The 15,017-nt window shown below is 43.5% G+C and overlaps 4 protein-coding genes across 5 annotated transcripts in view; 3 read left to right on the top strand and 1 right to left on the bottom strand.

Annotated features, from left to right (window-relative positions):
- col4a2 (collagen, type IV, alpha 2) overlaps window positions 1-1,217 on the top strand; it is a 41,606-nt gene extending 40,389 nt beyond the window's left edge. For both annotated transcript variants that reach the window (XM_011607892.2, XM_011607885.2), the window contains exon 49: window positions 148-1,217. In XM_011607892.2, coding sequence (XP_011606194.2) covers window positions 148-402 — 255 coding nt within the window. In that variant the 3' untranslated portion in view covers window positions 403-1,217. The remainder of the gene's footprint in view (window positions 1-147) is intronic.
- Window positions 1,218-1,270: 53 nt separating this feature from the next.
- On the bottom strand, window positions 1,271-4,960 carry rab20 (RAB20, member RAS oncogene family). Its single transcript, XM_011607904.2, has 2 exons — window positions 4,530-4,960; window positions 1,271-2,412 (listed from the first exon to the last, which is right to left on the bottom strand). Exons 1-2 carry the CDS (start codon window positions 4,717-4,719, stop codon window positions 1,811-1,813), a joined length of 792 nt encoding a protein of 263 aa, XP_011606206.1. The 5' UTR covers window positions 4,720-4,960; the 3' UTR covers window positions 1,271-1,810.
- A 1,923-nt stretch (window positions 4,961-6,883) lies between these two features.
- Window positions 6,884-10,887, top strand: naxd (NAD(P)HX dehydratase). The gene is made up of 11 exons (XM_011607917.2): window positions 6,884-7,881; window positions 7,977-8,408; window positions 8,599-8,749; window positions 8,838-8,883; window positions 8,986-9,074; window positions 9,266-9,374; window positions 9,735-9,785; window positions 9,861-9,965; window positions 10,055-10,175; window positions 10,289-10,412; window positions 10,553-10,887. The coding sequence occupies exons 1-11, from the start codon at window positions 7,368-7,370 to the stop codon at window positions 10,701-10,703; spliced, it is 1,893 nt and encodes a 630-aa protein (XP_011606219.1). The 5' UTR covers window positions 6,884-7,367; the 3' UTR covers window positions 10,704-10,887.
- Window positions 10,888-11,222: 335 nt separating this feature from the next.
- ing1 (inhibitor of growth family, member 1) lies at window positions 11,223-13,610 on the top strand. Its single transcript, XM_003961713.3, has 4 exons — window positions 11,223-11,378; window positions 12,059-12,213; window positions 12,492-12,640; window positions 12,766-13,610. Exons 2-4 carry the CDS (start codon window positions 12,075-12,077, stop codon window positions 13,402-13,404), a joined length of 927 nt encoding a protein of 308 aa, XP_003961762.1. The 5' UTR covers window positions 11,223-11,378; window positions 12,059-12,074; the 3' UTR covers window positions 13,405-13,610.
- Window positions 13,611-15,017: the final 1,407 nt, after the last annotated feature.

The raw sequence follows: 15,017 nt of genomic DNA, 5'->3' as shown, positions 1-15,017 counted from the left end.
TGGGATTATGCCATAAAAAATAAAAAAATTCCAGGTCATTGTTGCACCAGCAAAAGGCTTTAGCTTTGATTCGCCAGTCTGGTTAATAGCTGGAGTGTGGAGTTAATACCTAATTGATATCCTCATCTGTAAATGTTGCGTCCACAGCACACAGCAGCAGGGAATGAAGGTGGAGGGCAGTCCTTATCGTCGCCCGGTTCCTGCCTCGAGGACTTCCGCACGACACCGTTTATCGAGTGTAACGGGGCCAGAGGCACATGCCACTACTTTGCTAACAAGCACAGCTTCTGGCTGACCTCTGTGGATACGTCTTTCCACTCGGAGCCTGCAGCAGAGACGCTCAAAGCGGGCCAGCTCCTGTCACGCATCAGCCGCTGCCAGGTCTGCATGAAGAACCTATGAGAGACTTTCAGTGACGCCGACACAAAATGGAGCGTTGCGTTGACAGCGGGGGACGTTTCTGTCTATTTACACACTACATTAACAGAAATATGAAGTGACTGCAATACCATGACGTTTTACTGAAACGTCCCACGGAAGAGAAAGTTTCACAATGACGGTTGCTTTATGACAAAAATATGAAATGTTCTGTTAAATGTGGGTTGGTGCTTACCTTTAAGTTATTACCTCAGCTATTATACATAATTAACCATACATACAGCTGAACCAAAGATCCCCTTTTACATACACATTGTGATTATTTTGGGTCCACAACCCAGCTTGAACCCACTAACACTGCCTGCCAGCACAAGCAGAATGTCATTAGAGGTCATGTTAATATTAACAGAATTATCTTTTTGTAAACCACTGCTCATGCAAAACATGCACCTTTTGTCTTCTTTGTTCATTATTCCAACTTGCCTTTAACTCTCTTTTATACATTCACAAAATGCACTGATTGTTTCTGTATTTATAGCTGAGCGAACTTGACCCCTTCAGCCGTTACACACACCTTTACATCACCTTCCTTTACGAATCTACTAATTACTCAGCTGTTCTCAGGCAACAGAGTGGAAGGTAAACAGCTTCGATCAAAGGTTTTCCCGTTGTATCTGCTTATCTGGGTTAAATAAGAGAATTTTACACACTTGAACCAGGTCAAGCGCTTCAGTTGTTGGGAAATACATAGTTTTACTGCCATTTTGTTTCCCTGTAATATGATTGTTGATTTTCTTACCATTATTACTGCATTTGGATGTAAAGATTAAACTGTTTCTGTAATTCCGTCTGTTATTTTAACCTCACCTCTCACTGACAGATGAGACAGGTGGCAAAATAGAAATCTTTATTAGGACAGCACAATGAAAAATCCAATATTAGCTCCTATTTACACTCATTTAACATTTAAACATCATTAAAAAAAACCTAGCATTAGTGACATGGAATTTGTGAAAATCAATAAACAGTGCAAAGTTCCTCCCCTCTGATGATCCATGTTTTCAGAGTGAAGCCAATCACATGTCAGAGCATCAAGACATCTCAGTGATTAAATAAACGTGTATATCGTGAGACCACATTTTATGGGATAAAAGTGCAGTTTTGCTCAGTGAAATGCTTCGCAGGACAATGCGATAAAGTGTAAATTTCCCTTCCTTGCAAAGAACCCTGAACACGTTGCGTCATCCAAGTTTATCCACAAAAATCAAGGGTGTTTATTGTGTCTGCGTGTGTATGTGCATGTGCATGTATTAAAAAAGTCATTGGCTTGAAAAAATAAGGCGTACCTTCACAGGGTATATGTTTAACAAGCAGTTAACTGATTGTCGACTTAAAAACAAGCCTGCAACCGGCCGCAGCCTGCATTCACCTCCTAGCAGCAGGACGATCTGCTCCTCTTGTTCCCGCCCCCCCTGCACTCCTCCAGGTCCACCGTTGGAGAAACCTGGATCTCATTTCTCTTCCTCAGGATGAAGGGCAGCACCAGGTTGAACAAGGCTTCAAACAAAGCATCCACGTTGTAGCCCGTCTTGGCACTCGTCTCGAAGCACATCTTGTCTGCGGGCAGGCTGCTCTTCTCATCCAGGCCCTTGTAGCGTAATATTCGCTCATAAAAAGCCTTCGCGTCTTCAGGGGAAACCTGCTTGTGCAGCATCAAGCCAGAAAGAGAGGCGGGGGATGCAGGGGGGGTTGGGCATGCAGAGAAGACCTGTGGCTCGGTGCTCTCCAGAGTCCCCTCGGCTCGGGTCCCAGATGCCGCGTCTGAATCCTGCAGCTGCTGGGCTTTGGGATCTGTGAGATCAGCTTTGTTGCCCACAACAGCGTAAATGCAGTCGTCGTTGGCGGTGTCGGTGAGAGAGAGGAAACGCTCCTCCAGCTCGGCTAGACTCTGCCAGTTGGTGACGTCATAGATGAAGATGACGGCGGCCGCGCCTCGACAGTACATGGAGCCCAGTCCGTGGAACTGCTCTCGCCCTGGAGAGAGAATGGGAATTATGAGGCTTTCGTGAAAGGACGCACTGTGTGTGACTGCACAAGAGGGCATAAGGGCTGAACCAGCTGCAAACGTAGGCCCCCAGCACTAATCATGAGTGAGGAAAAGAGACAGAGCTCTTTGAGGCCGTCAGCTGGGAGTTCTTATGTAAACAGCCATTTATATAAGTTAATATCTAAGTTTAATAAGGTTAACCCTTGTTAATGCTAGCACGCCTATGCTGACATAATAGAAGTCACTTTTTTACTCATTAAACTTAATGAGGTCTTACCAGCTGTGATTACTTTGGCTTGTGTATCAAGATGAAGTAAATCGGTTTACAAATGAGAAACTACAATCTTTTATGGCACCATGTATGAACACACCGTTTCAAAATCAAGTCCAGATAACACATCTGTGTCAACGTGCAACACAGTGACACCCGCCTGAGACTTGATAAGCAACAACAAAGTGTCAGACATGATCAAGATCCGGATTGGAGGTGGTTCGCCATTTTAGCGCCATCTGCAGAGGCGCAAATGCCCCTCAAAACAAGTGCATCCTGCTGAATTTGGAAGAGTTTTTAGATTCTATAAATTCACCAAGCAACTCAGTGCTTATTTTAACTTTTTAATGGTTTTACAGGGAGTCCAAAGTATATACAAATTCTTATAAACATAAGAATATTTAAGGATTATGGGGCAGAGGCAGTTACGATGACTACATGACAATAACAACTAAGTTCATTCGACCTCTGAAACAGCGTCAGTTACATACATATTCAGCTTGGAAAACTCAATAGATACCAGATGAAGTGAATGGTCAGCCTCTCTTGTACTTTGGGAAAGCACATTTGTTGCTTAAGAACTGCTGGGTTAAAAGCAGTCAGTGAACTCTTCCCGTCACAGCTTTATCACATGACCCATAAGAGGAAGAGGGCATGCTGCATTTGTGGGGTTTGCAAATGTAATTTTCTGGGTGGGAATAACCTCATCTGCCAGGGAAAACTGTTGCCTCCGAGATGTTGAAAGAGCATTTGAACTTTCAAACGACTCAACGCCGAGTTCTATGGGAATGACTAAATAAACTGAATGCATGGCCGAGGTCATGGAGTCAGGGAACACAGACAGGAAATGGCTCATTGGTGGCAGGGTTTGCCTTATCTCTGTGGCCCAATAACTCCACTTTTGGTGAATGTGTGTTTGCCTAAGAGGATTGTTCAGTAATTCCGGTTTACACAATGCTGGAGTGTACAATGCACATATTCACCGATACTACCTGGAATTCGGAATGTTGCAACACCGTCTGATTTTAAAAATGTCATTATTATTATTACTTTGATGGCTTTTTTAAAACTGCTGGGACTGAGAACAGAAAGTTGATTCTACATTAGAATAACTCATGTGTGAAGCTGCTATTTCCAGAGCTGGTCTAACTGATTTAGATCAGTGGTGCTGTGAGTCCTACAGCAGGGCTACAATGGATCTGACTAGTTGGGAGCTCTCCAGTATTGGGCAACAAACCACCAGTCACAGGACTGCTTAAGGTTAACACATCACCAACTTGGTATGGATTAACAGAAAATTGAAAGGGTTCTTACTTTATGTTCCATGTTTCAATTTGCAGATTTTGTTTATTGTCATGAAAATACATCCGTGAGCTCAGATTTAACATTACCTAAATCATTCACTTGTAAGAATATCACCACCGCATTTTAAATTAACGTTTAGCATACTGCATTCTACCAAATAAGGATAATTTTTACATTAGTTACCCATAGCAACAAATATTAATGGCTCTAAACACAAAGGACAACTTTAATGTATTTTGTTACACATAGGTGCGTTCTGAAGGTTCTTTAGATTATCTTGGAGAACAAAGTTGTTAAATGTATTAATCTGAACGAATTTTAACTTTGTGTGGGATTGCTGTTGGTTAATTAGACTCGGAACTAAGCAGCACCGAGGCGGTGCAGCCTGCGGGCCCCTGGCCCCGCGGTCACATGTTACTGATGCGTCGCTGCTGCGTGGTCACGCGTCATCAGACCAGCAAATTCTCCCAACAAACACAAATTAAAGCATTGAAATTAAAGCGTGAGAAGTTTCGAGTGTAGCACTACCTGCTGTGTCCCATATGGAGATGTTGTAAGGGCCCCACTGCTTCATGTAAAAGGCCCCTCCAACGGTGCTGACGGTTTCCTTGAATTTCCTCTCCATGTACCTGTGGAGCAGCGATGTCTTCCCCACGTTCATGTCTCCCAGCAGGACCACCTTGACGTCGGGTTTCTTCATCTTCGACACCTCGGGCATGATGACGATGAAGATGATGATGATGACGCTGGGTCGAGTCGCTCAACAAAAGAGCTTTTTGTTTGATCTCCGCACAAAAAATGATCCAGTTTAGCTGGTGGGAAATATTACACAGAAAATTTCGAGAGGCACCATTGTTAATGAAAGTTAATTTGTAACATCGCAACAAAGCAGCGTTTAGTCAACCTCGGTGTGTGATTTGTCTGTCTGAACTTCGCAGAAGTAATCCAGATTAAACAGGAAGTGGGTGTGCAACTTCCTGGGTGTTTACACCCTCCGCGATGTCTTCCAGGTTCTCTACGCGTCTGAACAATTTTACCATTAATTCGATTTACGATTTCTAGAGGGTAAAAATAACAAAGTCAATCGAAGTAATTGTAAATTGTTAAGATTAAGGTCAAAGAAAATTGTGATTGGATTGTGAACATGTAATTAAAGAACTGCGAACGGTATTCATCCATTCCGTGGATCTGTATCTAGTTTTGAGACTTTAGCTGGAAGCGTTATTTTTAGCCTCCCGTTTTGTCTTGTTTCTTGATGGGTTTTTTTTTAGGTGTTGTACAAATACATACTACAATGTTAACAGATGTATCTGATTTTAGCTCCTGTTAAACAAAACTCTGGGTTGACTTTGAGCCATGTGAAAGAAGATTGGGTTTTATCACATGTTTCTTTTTGAAGTCTTTTTAAAAAGTTAATTTATGCACAAACCATTCAGGTAACCCTCGCAATGCCTTCCTGATCGCCCCACACCTTGTTTCCTCTGGGTATCCCGCCTGGTATGACTGTTATTGACAGCATTTAGTGTAAACTGACATTCAATTTTGTCTTTAATCTTACTTCAGGTTAACCAATTTCTCCCTGTGTTTTTACCCCCATTATTTCCCGACCGTTTGATGAATGAGAAACATATAAAATTTACTTTGAGGTTCCAGGACATGGTTATGTTATATAATTAACATTTTAATACAGATTTATATTAGTCCAAACAATGGTGATGGTCTAATTTTTAAAAAAATCTGATTATATTGATTCAAAAAATACCTAGAAACAAGCAACACTAAGGGCCCATTTACTCCGCATAAAAACGGAAAACTCTATCCTGTCTTTGAAAAGTTTCAACAAAATCATTATTAAATGTGTCAGTGTTTTAGCTGATACATTTCTGATTTTAGTAGAAATGGTAGTAATATCATTCCCAAAGATTAATAGATCAATAAACTGCCATCAAATCTATAAATTGCTCAACAAACATCAATCCTGTCTTATGTACAACCTTTCAAGACCCTTTTCCCATATTCACTAAAATTGTTATCATTTTGATCAAATGAGAGGCCTTTCCAATCACAAATTCGTCCTTTGACCTGAAATTTATTTTTGACCTAACTTCGTGTAGGTCTCATGTTTGAACAGAAATAAGCAACACAAAGAGCAGTGAGTATTGACATTACAACAAGATCTCTTAGAAATGTAGAGAGCAGCTTGTACTGTTAGATAAAGTCTTATTGGCAGAGTAGTCTAGTGTAAATGATGAACTTCTGATTCCAAATCATAACTGTCATGCTAATCTAAAGGCTATTGTTCACAAAACGTTTTACATTATATATAAACTGCATTTTATATTTACATGATGAACCTGGAGCAGCATTTGAACGTAACCTAATTTTCGGGTCATTATATGGACAGCGGATTTATTCTAGATGAACAAATTATCTATGTAGTCAAATCCTAAACTGTATATAAACTCTTCCACTTATTATTAATAATGTTTGTGTTGTTTTTTTAGTCTATCACAGTCTGTAATTTTCTGGTATGGCCAGGGAAGACGTATACAGCGGCCATCAAACAAGGTGCAGTTCAGTGCTAGAGTTTCGGATTTTTCGCGGAGCCAGTCAATGCATCACACGCCTTTACTTCCTGTTGTGCAGCGCGCTGGCTTCGGCTGCCTGATGACAAGGCTCATTTATGCCCTGATTTCACTGCAGAAACGCAGTTCCAGTTTAGGTAAGGACTGTGTAATCGAGCAGCTTCATGCGACAGCAGCTATAGTTAGGTTAAATAGCGAATGACATGCCGCAACAGCTGCAGTTGTTCGCACTTTGCGTTACCGCGGTAGCATTGTCGCTCGTCGCCACACTGGTCGGTCTGAATGAGAAAGGTAAAGTCAAAGAAATGTGAAGCTTGACGATTTTTTTTTTTTTTTACAATGGCTGTTTGTTTGTGGAGTTTAGCTTAGCTTTTGGCCTACTGCGGCGTGTTGATGTGTCCCCCTTTTCATCGGGGAGTTGGCAGGACAGCGTATGTACACGGTGGTGCCCAGGACCCCGCAGACACCTGCGGGCTCTTGCGTGGGCGGAGCCGCAGCAGAAAGACAGCAGACGTCTGCTGACGACGTCAAGGCATAAACACAGACGGCGAGGCTTTAGCCAGCCTGAAATGTCCTCACATTTAAGTATGGTAATGATTTGCACCTTGGAAGCCTCGATGGATCCACTCACAAAGCATCCCAAGCGGCCTCAATAGGTAGTTTTTGGTTGTCGGTTGTTTTTTTGTTTTTTGTTTTTTTTACTGTAGCTCAGACATCCCGGATCCAGAGAGGAGTCCATCATAATCCATCTCCGTTCAACTCCGAGCTTAAACTGACAGCTATGCAAGCGAACACGACAAGAGGCTTCCTGTGGTCTGACGTGGAGACGCGGACCTTGCTGAACATCTGGGGCGATCAGGACATCCAGGCGGCTCTGGATGGAAACTTCCGTAACAGCTTCGTGTACCGCGACATTTCACGGAGGCTGGGGGCCATGGGCTTCGAGAGGACTCCTGAACAATGCAGGGTGCGGATCAAAAGCCTCAAAAGGCAGTTCTTGTTGACAAAGGAGGGCAATCTGAGGAATAACGGGCAGTATCACAAGATTTTTAAGTTCTACGACACTATGGAGAGGATTTTAAGCAACCGACCAGCGATTGACCCCCAGGAGTTCATAGACGGCGGGGCAGGAGGGGAGGAGGCCGGGGACGGCATGGAGGAGGATGGAGAGGATGCTCCGGATGTTTACAATGAGAGCAAAGGAGAGTGTCCCTATCCTGCAGAGACGGAAGTCAAGTTGGAATACCCCACTGTTCCCATCCCTATTCCTGTTAAAGTGACCGTGGGCAATAACAGTAAGTGCACACACTTCTCTGTGTAAAATGATAAAACATGGCTCAAGCACATCATCTCAATAACATGTCTCATTCTGTCTCACTCTCCACTTCAGGCCCTTCCATTAGACCACACAACAGCTGCCAGTCAGCCAATAATCTGTCAGCCAAGACGATTAAAAGGACACGGAAGCGGAGAACTAACTTCCCCATGGAAAAACTAATGGAGCAATTCCTGGACCAGAGCGCACAAGCTGAGGAGAATTTCTATCGCGTGGAAGAGCAGCGCCTGCAGGCAGAAGACCGTCGCAGAGAGGCCGAGCACACGCGAGAGCTGCACATGCTTCAGATGCTCGGCCAGATGTTCTCCAGCATCTCCTCTGTCAGATCGGCAGGCACCCCTTCTAAAATGGCGTCTCCTCCAGTCTACTACGGAGCCTCCCCTTCATGTACGCGGGGACAGTCTGGTCAAGTCCGTTGCCCCTCACCCCAAAAAGACTGTTTTGCCCATCAAAGTCAACTCTTGAACCCGGATCCCCACCCTTTAGGTATTAGCTTCGGTGTTGTGTTTGAAGCCTGGAGGTGATGGTGTGAAGGAATTACTCAAACACTGGAAGTTAAAGCTCAATCAGATGATATGTAAAATCTCACTGGCTCCATTAATCTTAAACTTCTAATCAAGTTTGTTGGCATTGCCTTCACACCCCACATCTAAAAGGCTTTGAACTCTCTCTACAGTGTTGGATCGTTACTACAGCTTGGGTTCAGCGTCACACAGAGGCATGGAGGGGGATATTCTGTCACTGATAAAAAACATAGTTCCTCCACTGACATCCAAAAAGCACAAGGGACAAGATGGGCGTATTGGAATCATTGGAGGGTGCCAAGAGTACGTAATATTGTATCATCCAACTGTTTTCTACTGATGCTGCCGTGTGGAATATTTGATCCGATTCTCTTATGCGTGTTTTCAACAGCTATACTGGAGCGCCGTATTTTGCTGCCATCTCCGCACTAAAAGTGGTGAGAATCATGACACTTTCTCAGGTTAACCTCATCTGAAGTGAGCTGTTTTTCCAGTAAATCTAGCTTTGCACAGTGCCGTTATGTCTTCCTTGTCTCCAGGGTGCTGACTTGTCTCATGTGTTCTGCACCAAAGATGCTGCACCTGTTATCAAATCATACAGCCCAGAGCTCATCGTCCACCCAGTTCTGTGAGTAACACTTGACTGAACTTTTAGAAACACCCTATTGGAAAGAAAAACACTACTGGAATTCATTGGGGGGAATCATATAACCTGCTTACCTTCCTCACTTTTTAATGTAGTTAAAGGGGTAAGTATACCATTTTAACTAGACTGGGACATTCCATATCTTTTGTGTCTCTGTGTGTCTCCCAATTAAGGGACAGTCCTAATGCATTGGAAGAGATAGAAAAATGGCTCCCGAGACTTCATGGCCTTGTAGTGGGACCAGGCCTTGGGAGAGAAGCTGCCTTACTGAAAACTGCTAAGGCATGTGGAATATATTCTCTCTCTGGGAACTTCCAGCTGCTCAGCAATAACTATGAAAATGAGCTGAATGGGATTTTCAACAGCTGTGAAATTGTAGTAATCAATGATTGTGGCCGCCTTGGGACTCTAAATGATAAAAACCTCCACTCAATTTCCATGAAAGGATTTATTCTTCTGTAAAAGCCATGCTTTAATAATAAAACAAAGCAAGTTCAGAGTTTGCACATAACTCAGATTGTACTATATTTTTGAGAGAAAAACTCACATGAAAACAATATAACTGTGCGTAAATCTTTTTATTTGAAGATGATTTTAATTTTCATGCTCTTTCTGGATTGTGTTCATTTCTCTCTCGTATAGGAAGTGATCGAGAAGACTAAAGTGAGGGAGATCCCTATCGTCATTGATGCAGTAAGCTGCGCTCCATGGAAATTCATTTGCAACGTTAACCAACATACTGACCGCGTGTCATTTTATTTCCAACAGGACGGATTGTGGCTGGTTTCACAGCAACCATCTGTCATCCAGGGCTACCAGAAAGGAATCCTTACACCAAACTTCATGGAGTTCACCAGACTCTACGAGTCACTGGTGTGTTTCTCAGAAGAGTTGAAGCTCAGTCAGAATTCAGACATAATTTCATGTGTTCAGGTAACATCTTCTCTGTTTGGCTAACTCAGCACCATGAACCCATGGACAACACTGACCATAAACGCAACGTCATGCAACTCAGTGGGGCAATGGGCAACATCACCCTGGTGCTGAAGGGAGAGCAGGATTTGATCTCTGATGGCAGCAAGGGTTTGTATCACACAAGGTTTCACGCCATTTCTGACTTTTTCCAAACCTAAACTGGATTTTGAGACTTCAGAGCTCATGGCTGGCTCGGTTCTGGTGTGATCTCATGTTTTCAGTGATGGTGTGTAGTGTTGAAGGCAGTGGGAGAAGATGTGGTGGACAGGGTGACCTTCTGTCTGGATCTCTGGGAGTTTTGGCACACTGGGCTCATTCTGCCTCCACAGCTGGAACACTGAGAAGGTAAATATTGAGTTCCAGGGAAAGCATAAAGCACAGAAAATGTTCGGAATCCAAAGCTGTAGGTGAAAGTTGCAGACCAATACAGAATGGACACTAAAATTTAATTATGTCTCTCTTTTTTTTTTTTCTAAATTCTCCAGTATGAATCCATCAGTGGTTGCAGCATTTGGGGCCTGTGCTCTTACCAGGCAGTGCAACAGTCAAGCATTTCAGCACCACGGCCGGTCCACCACAACATCGGACATGATCCAGGAGATTGGACCTGCCTTCAAAAAGCTGTTTGAAAGCTGAGAAACTGCTAATAGTTATTCAAGCAGTACTTACATTAAATTGCATTCTCTCTATTAATATACAGTGAGTGGGGTAGCAAATGAAATTAAGCTGTATTTAAATGAGTGTTGCAGTGTGACCATAATGCTGCACGGGTGACTGATTTATTTAAGGTGTGTTGAATATACCTTGTGAGAAAACCAAAGTCTTGTGTCTTGTGTCTCGTTTGTCATTATGAATACATTTGAAACGATTTTTTAAAATATATAATTGTGGGGTTTTCTTGATTTCCCGTCTGCCACCACAGAGGGGCGATAGTGACGCCTGGACGTAGACATGGGCAGACTGGTTAACAGTTTATGACGTGTTGACCGGGGTAGCGATTGATGGCTGGTTTCTAATTATTTTTGTTCTTTTTAAAAAAAAAAAAAAAAAAAAGGTCTAGTTTTAAAATCAGGAGGTCTGTACCTACATTATTCAAAGTACACCTGGATATTAAAGGTCATTCGTATGTCAGTATTTAGCGCAGTTTAAATTATTGTTCAGGCAGTTTCGATAACAGCTATTCTCGGCTGCGCTTGAGCTCGCACGAGCGCGAAGACCCCAGAAGCGGTGGTCCACTCGGCTATAACCGACCTAGCCTTAGCATTGCCGGTGTCAAACCTCTGCTGCGGGAAAAGTACCGATAGCCACACGGTAAGTACTTCTTCTAACTGCTCACTGGCTGGGTAAATTCGTTTAGTAATGCTTGGTTGAGAATTTGTTGCAGTGATGTTGTTGTCTCGTTTCGTTAGTAACACTGCAGGAAACGCTATAACAAGCTAATTGGCTAGCATCAACATTTACAGTAAACCATTCAAGGGTGATTTACTTATTGCTTATAACGCTGTGTACGATGATTTCTGGTGTATTTACATTTTCCTACGTGTAACGTTGTATGCAGAATCATCTTATATTTAAGTAAATGTTTACATCATAATTGAATGAACTCGCCATTTGACTGTCTAGTCAGCGCTGGGGGTTCGTGTTTTTGTCGCAGCGGAATATAGTTGCCAGAGAGCTATGAAAAGAGGATTCGGTTGGAGTAAAAATTGCGTGTAAAGTTGACGAACGACATTTTATTAACCCCCTACCTTAGCTTTAATTGCGAAATATATAAGCGCCACAAGCGTTCGAAATAAAACGGTCTGATTATTGCATGTCATCGTCCTAATGACGCGTCTTTGACGCGATCCTCCCCATTGCGCCGTCGCTTTTTAAAAATGGTTATTTTACGATTCTGAAAGTCTGGAGTGCAAAAGGATTTGCTCTAGGTATCCTTTTGTAGGAGCCGATGAATGCCGTGTTTGATCAGAGATGCTGGATGTTGTGTGCAGGTGCAGCAGCGCCGCCATGTTGAACCCATCCAATGGCGACCCGAACCAGGTGGTCGTCAACTATGTTGAAGAGTATTTGGAGCTGGTGGAGTCACTGCCGTGTGATTTGCAAAGAAGTGTTTCCCTCATGAAAGAAATTGATGCCAAGTATCAAGGTAAATGAAGAAAAAGTTTTAGCTTCTGATGTATAAGGAGCAGTTTTGCTTTTATCCTCTCCAAACTTTCCACACTTAAAAAAACAAAACAAGAATAGGTCTTCAAACTGATTTGAGGATGCAATCTGCAGTTCTGTTTTTGGATCAGGAGGTGTTTAAAAACTCGACTTAAGTAACAGTAAAGTTATATCTCAGTTATATCCCTGACAACCATTTCATATTAAATTGTAAGGATGCACTGCTGCTTCAGACAGGAAGTACTTTATGTTGCACAACAGATGTCCTGAAGGAGCTGGATGATGCGTACGAGCGTTACCGCCGGGAGTCCGACTCACTTCAGAGGAGAAAGCTTCAGATGTCTATTCAGAGGGCCCTTATTCGCAGTCAGGAGTTGGGAGATGAGAAGATCCAGATTGCTGGTCAGATGGTAGGTACAGAAGTATTCTCATGCTGCAAGGTGGATAGAAACCTTTCCCACTATCAGAGTTGGAACCTGATACCTCCCTGATGGTCTTGGTTGGGCTCCAGTTTACATTCCTTCTTCTTCCGCAGGTGGAGTTGGTTGAAAACCGCACACGTCAAATCGACTGGCATTCGCAGCTTCTCCTGTCATCTCAGGAGGTTCCAGAGAGCCACGTTCCCACGACAACCTCCATGACAACCAGTGCAGCATCCATGATGTCGTCGTCGTCGTCGACGTCCAACGTCACGCCGGGGAAAACCAGCCACCATGACAAGAAGCGGGACGAGATCACGCCCGGTTCGGCGGGGGGAGACAAGTCTGGAGGGAAACGCTCCAGACGTCAGAAAAATGGAGACACCCGAGATAGTTACGGAGGGATGGACCACTCGGACGAAGTGAGCCTGGGAGCGTCCCGTGAAAAGAGAGCGAAAACCTCATCAAAGAAGAAGAAAAGGTCAAAGGGCAAGTCTGAGAGAGAGGTGTCTCCCCCGGACCTGCCCATCGACCCAGATGAGCCCACGTACTGCCTGTGTGAGCAGGTCTCCTACGGCGAGATGATCGGCTGCGACAACGACGAGTGTTCTATCGAGTGGTTTCACTTCTCTTGTGTGGGACTGCATCATAAACCCAAAGGCAAGTGGTACTGCCCTAAATGTAGAGGGGAGAATGAGAAGACCATGGACAAGGCCTTAGAGAGGGCCAAGAAGGAGAGGGCCTACAACAGGTAGCCGTTAGCTGCTGTCACACAACCACCTGTAGGTTTCTTCTATTCGCTCACCACACGGCTGAAAACAGTAAAGATTTAAGGTTTGATCTTGTAAATAGTTATTTTTTGTAACTGCTGGCAATGATCTTGTTACACAGTGCTTTCATCTGCATGCAACATTCCACTACATAACATGCTCGAGTTACAAATAAAACCTTTATAAATAAATGTCTTTGACTTCATTAGAGAAGAGACATTAGCATTAGCACAGTTCTGTTCACAGCATCCGTCTCTGGCTCCTCGTCCTCCAACTAGAAATGCTCCTCAATCAACTTCTAACATGAAGAAATCAAATCCAGCTCATGTTCTGACCTGTAGTTGAAGCAACATCGGGCTCCAGTCTTCCATGTTACAGAATTAAAATCAAAATCACCACGCGGTTGAGCCACGTGCGCGCACATCCTGACGTCCATTTCTGCACCTCATGTCACCCTGTGAAAATCAAGCTTAAGTCTGTTTTTAATTCCAATAAAACACTGGATGGAGTTGACGTTTTTATTCAAAAGGGCAGACAAACAGAGGTTTAGTGCAGGATTTCAATATACAAGTGCTGAAGTGGGACTTGTATAAAGAAATCTGTCGTGCATGTAACAGTTTACAACCTAATCTGGTGACAAAGATGCCAGATTTTGCTGAACTGAGGCAGGAAAATCACAAAGAGTCCAACAGAAAAGGCCCCATCAAATCCTCAGCCCTCTGACGGAGGATGCAGAGTTCCACATGGAGGTACGATTCCGTCTCTGTTCTCTAATGGACGGAAAATTACGGACAAAAACACTCTTAAATGTACGTTAAAATAAAAAAATAACTTTTTTTTGAGGGGGTGGGGGGTTATTCATGTCTCAGGACTTAGAACAGGCACAAGTGGAGTACCTTATAAAGCACAGCGCTCATTCAGGCCTGTGAGGTTACAAAAGACACTTTTTGATGTTAATTAGACACCTTCAGCAGAACAGAACGGTTCCATCCGACCCAAATCTGACAACTTTCCACACAGTGAGGTTGCTTTCAGTGGGAGCACCACTCGTACCTCCTGCAGCCTTCAAAACTAAACCTGAACAGAACTTAAGCTCACACTTGACTTTCACCAACTCTGATAACATACATTTGTAGGACATCTGACAGTGGAGTCTTGAGCTTCAACAGAGAAATAATGTTTCCTGTGTTTACCTTATTGGCAATGTTGGATGTCAAACTTTACCCTGAAGCTCTCGTGTGTTTGGCCTGGTGATAACAGGAAGCAGCTGTCAGGACATTAGAGAGACATTTGTACAAAGCTGCTGAAGTGGCTCAGTGGGTCGTTGGAAACCTTCTCCTCATGTCACCCCAGAACACTGTGCAAACCCCAAAGAGCTGCCCTAACCCAGAGGTCAGCGTGTCCTTGAGCTGATAAGAACCTGACACCATCGAAGCATCTGGAGCAGGTTATTAGTGGGAAGACCAAACAGTCTGAGCCCAGTTCTGATTTCAGAATATTTATTGGTTCGATATTTCTCCACCTACTCAAGTGACTTGCGTGCACTGAAAGGCCACATCGCAGCTGGTAACTCTGTACCCTGGACCTTCAGTGACCTG

Source organism: Takifugu rubripes, chromosome 1 (assembly GCF_901000725.2).
Source record: "Takifugu rubripes chromosome 1, fTakRub1.2, whole genome shotgun sequence".
In the NCBI taxonomy this organism is placed as follows: Eukaryota; Metazoa; Chordata; class Actinopteri; order Tetraodontiformes; family Tetraodontidae; genus Takifugu; species Takifugu rubripes.
This window is presented reverse-complemented; position numbering and strand designations above follow the sequence as displayed.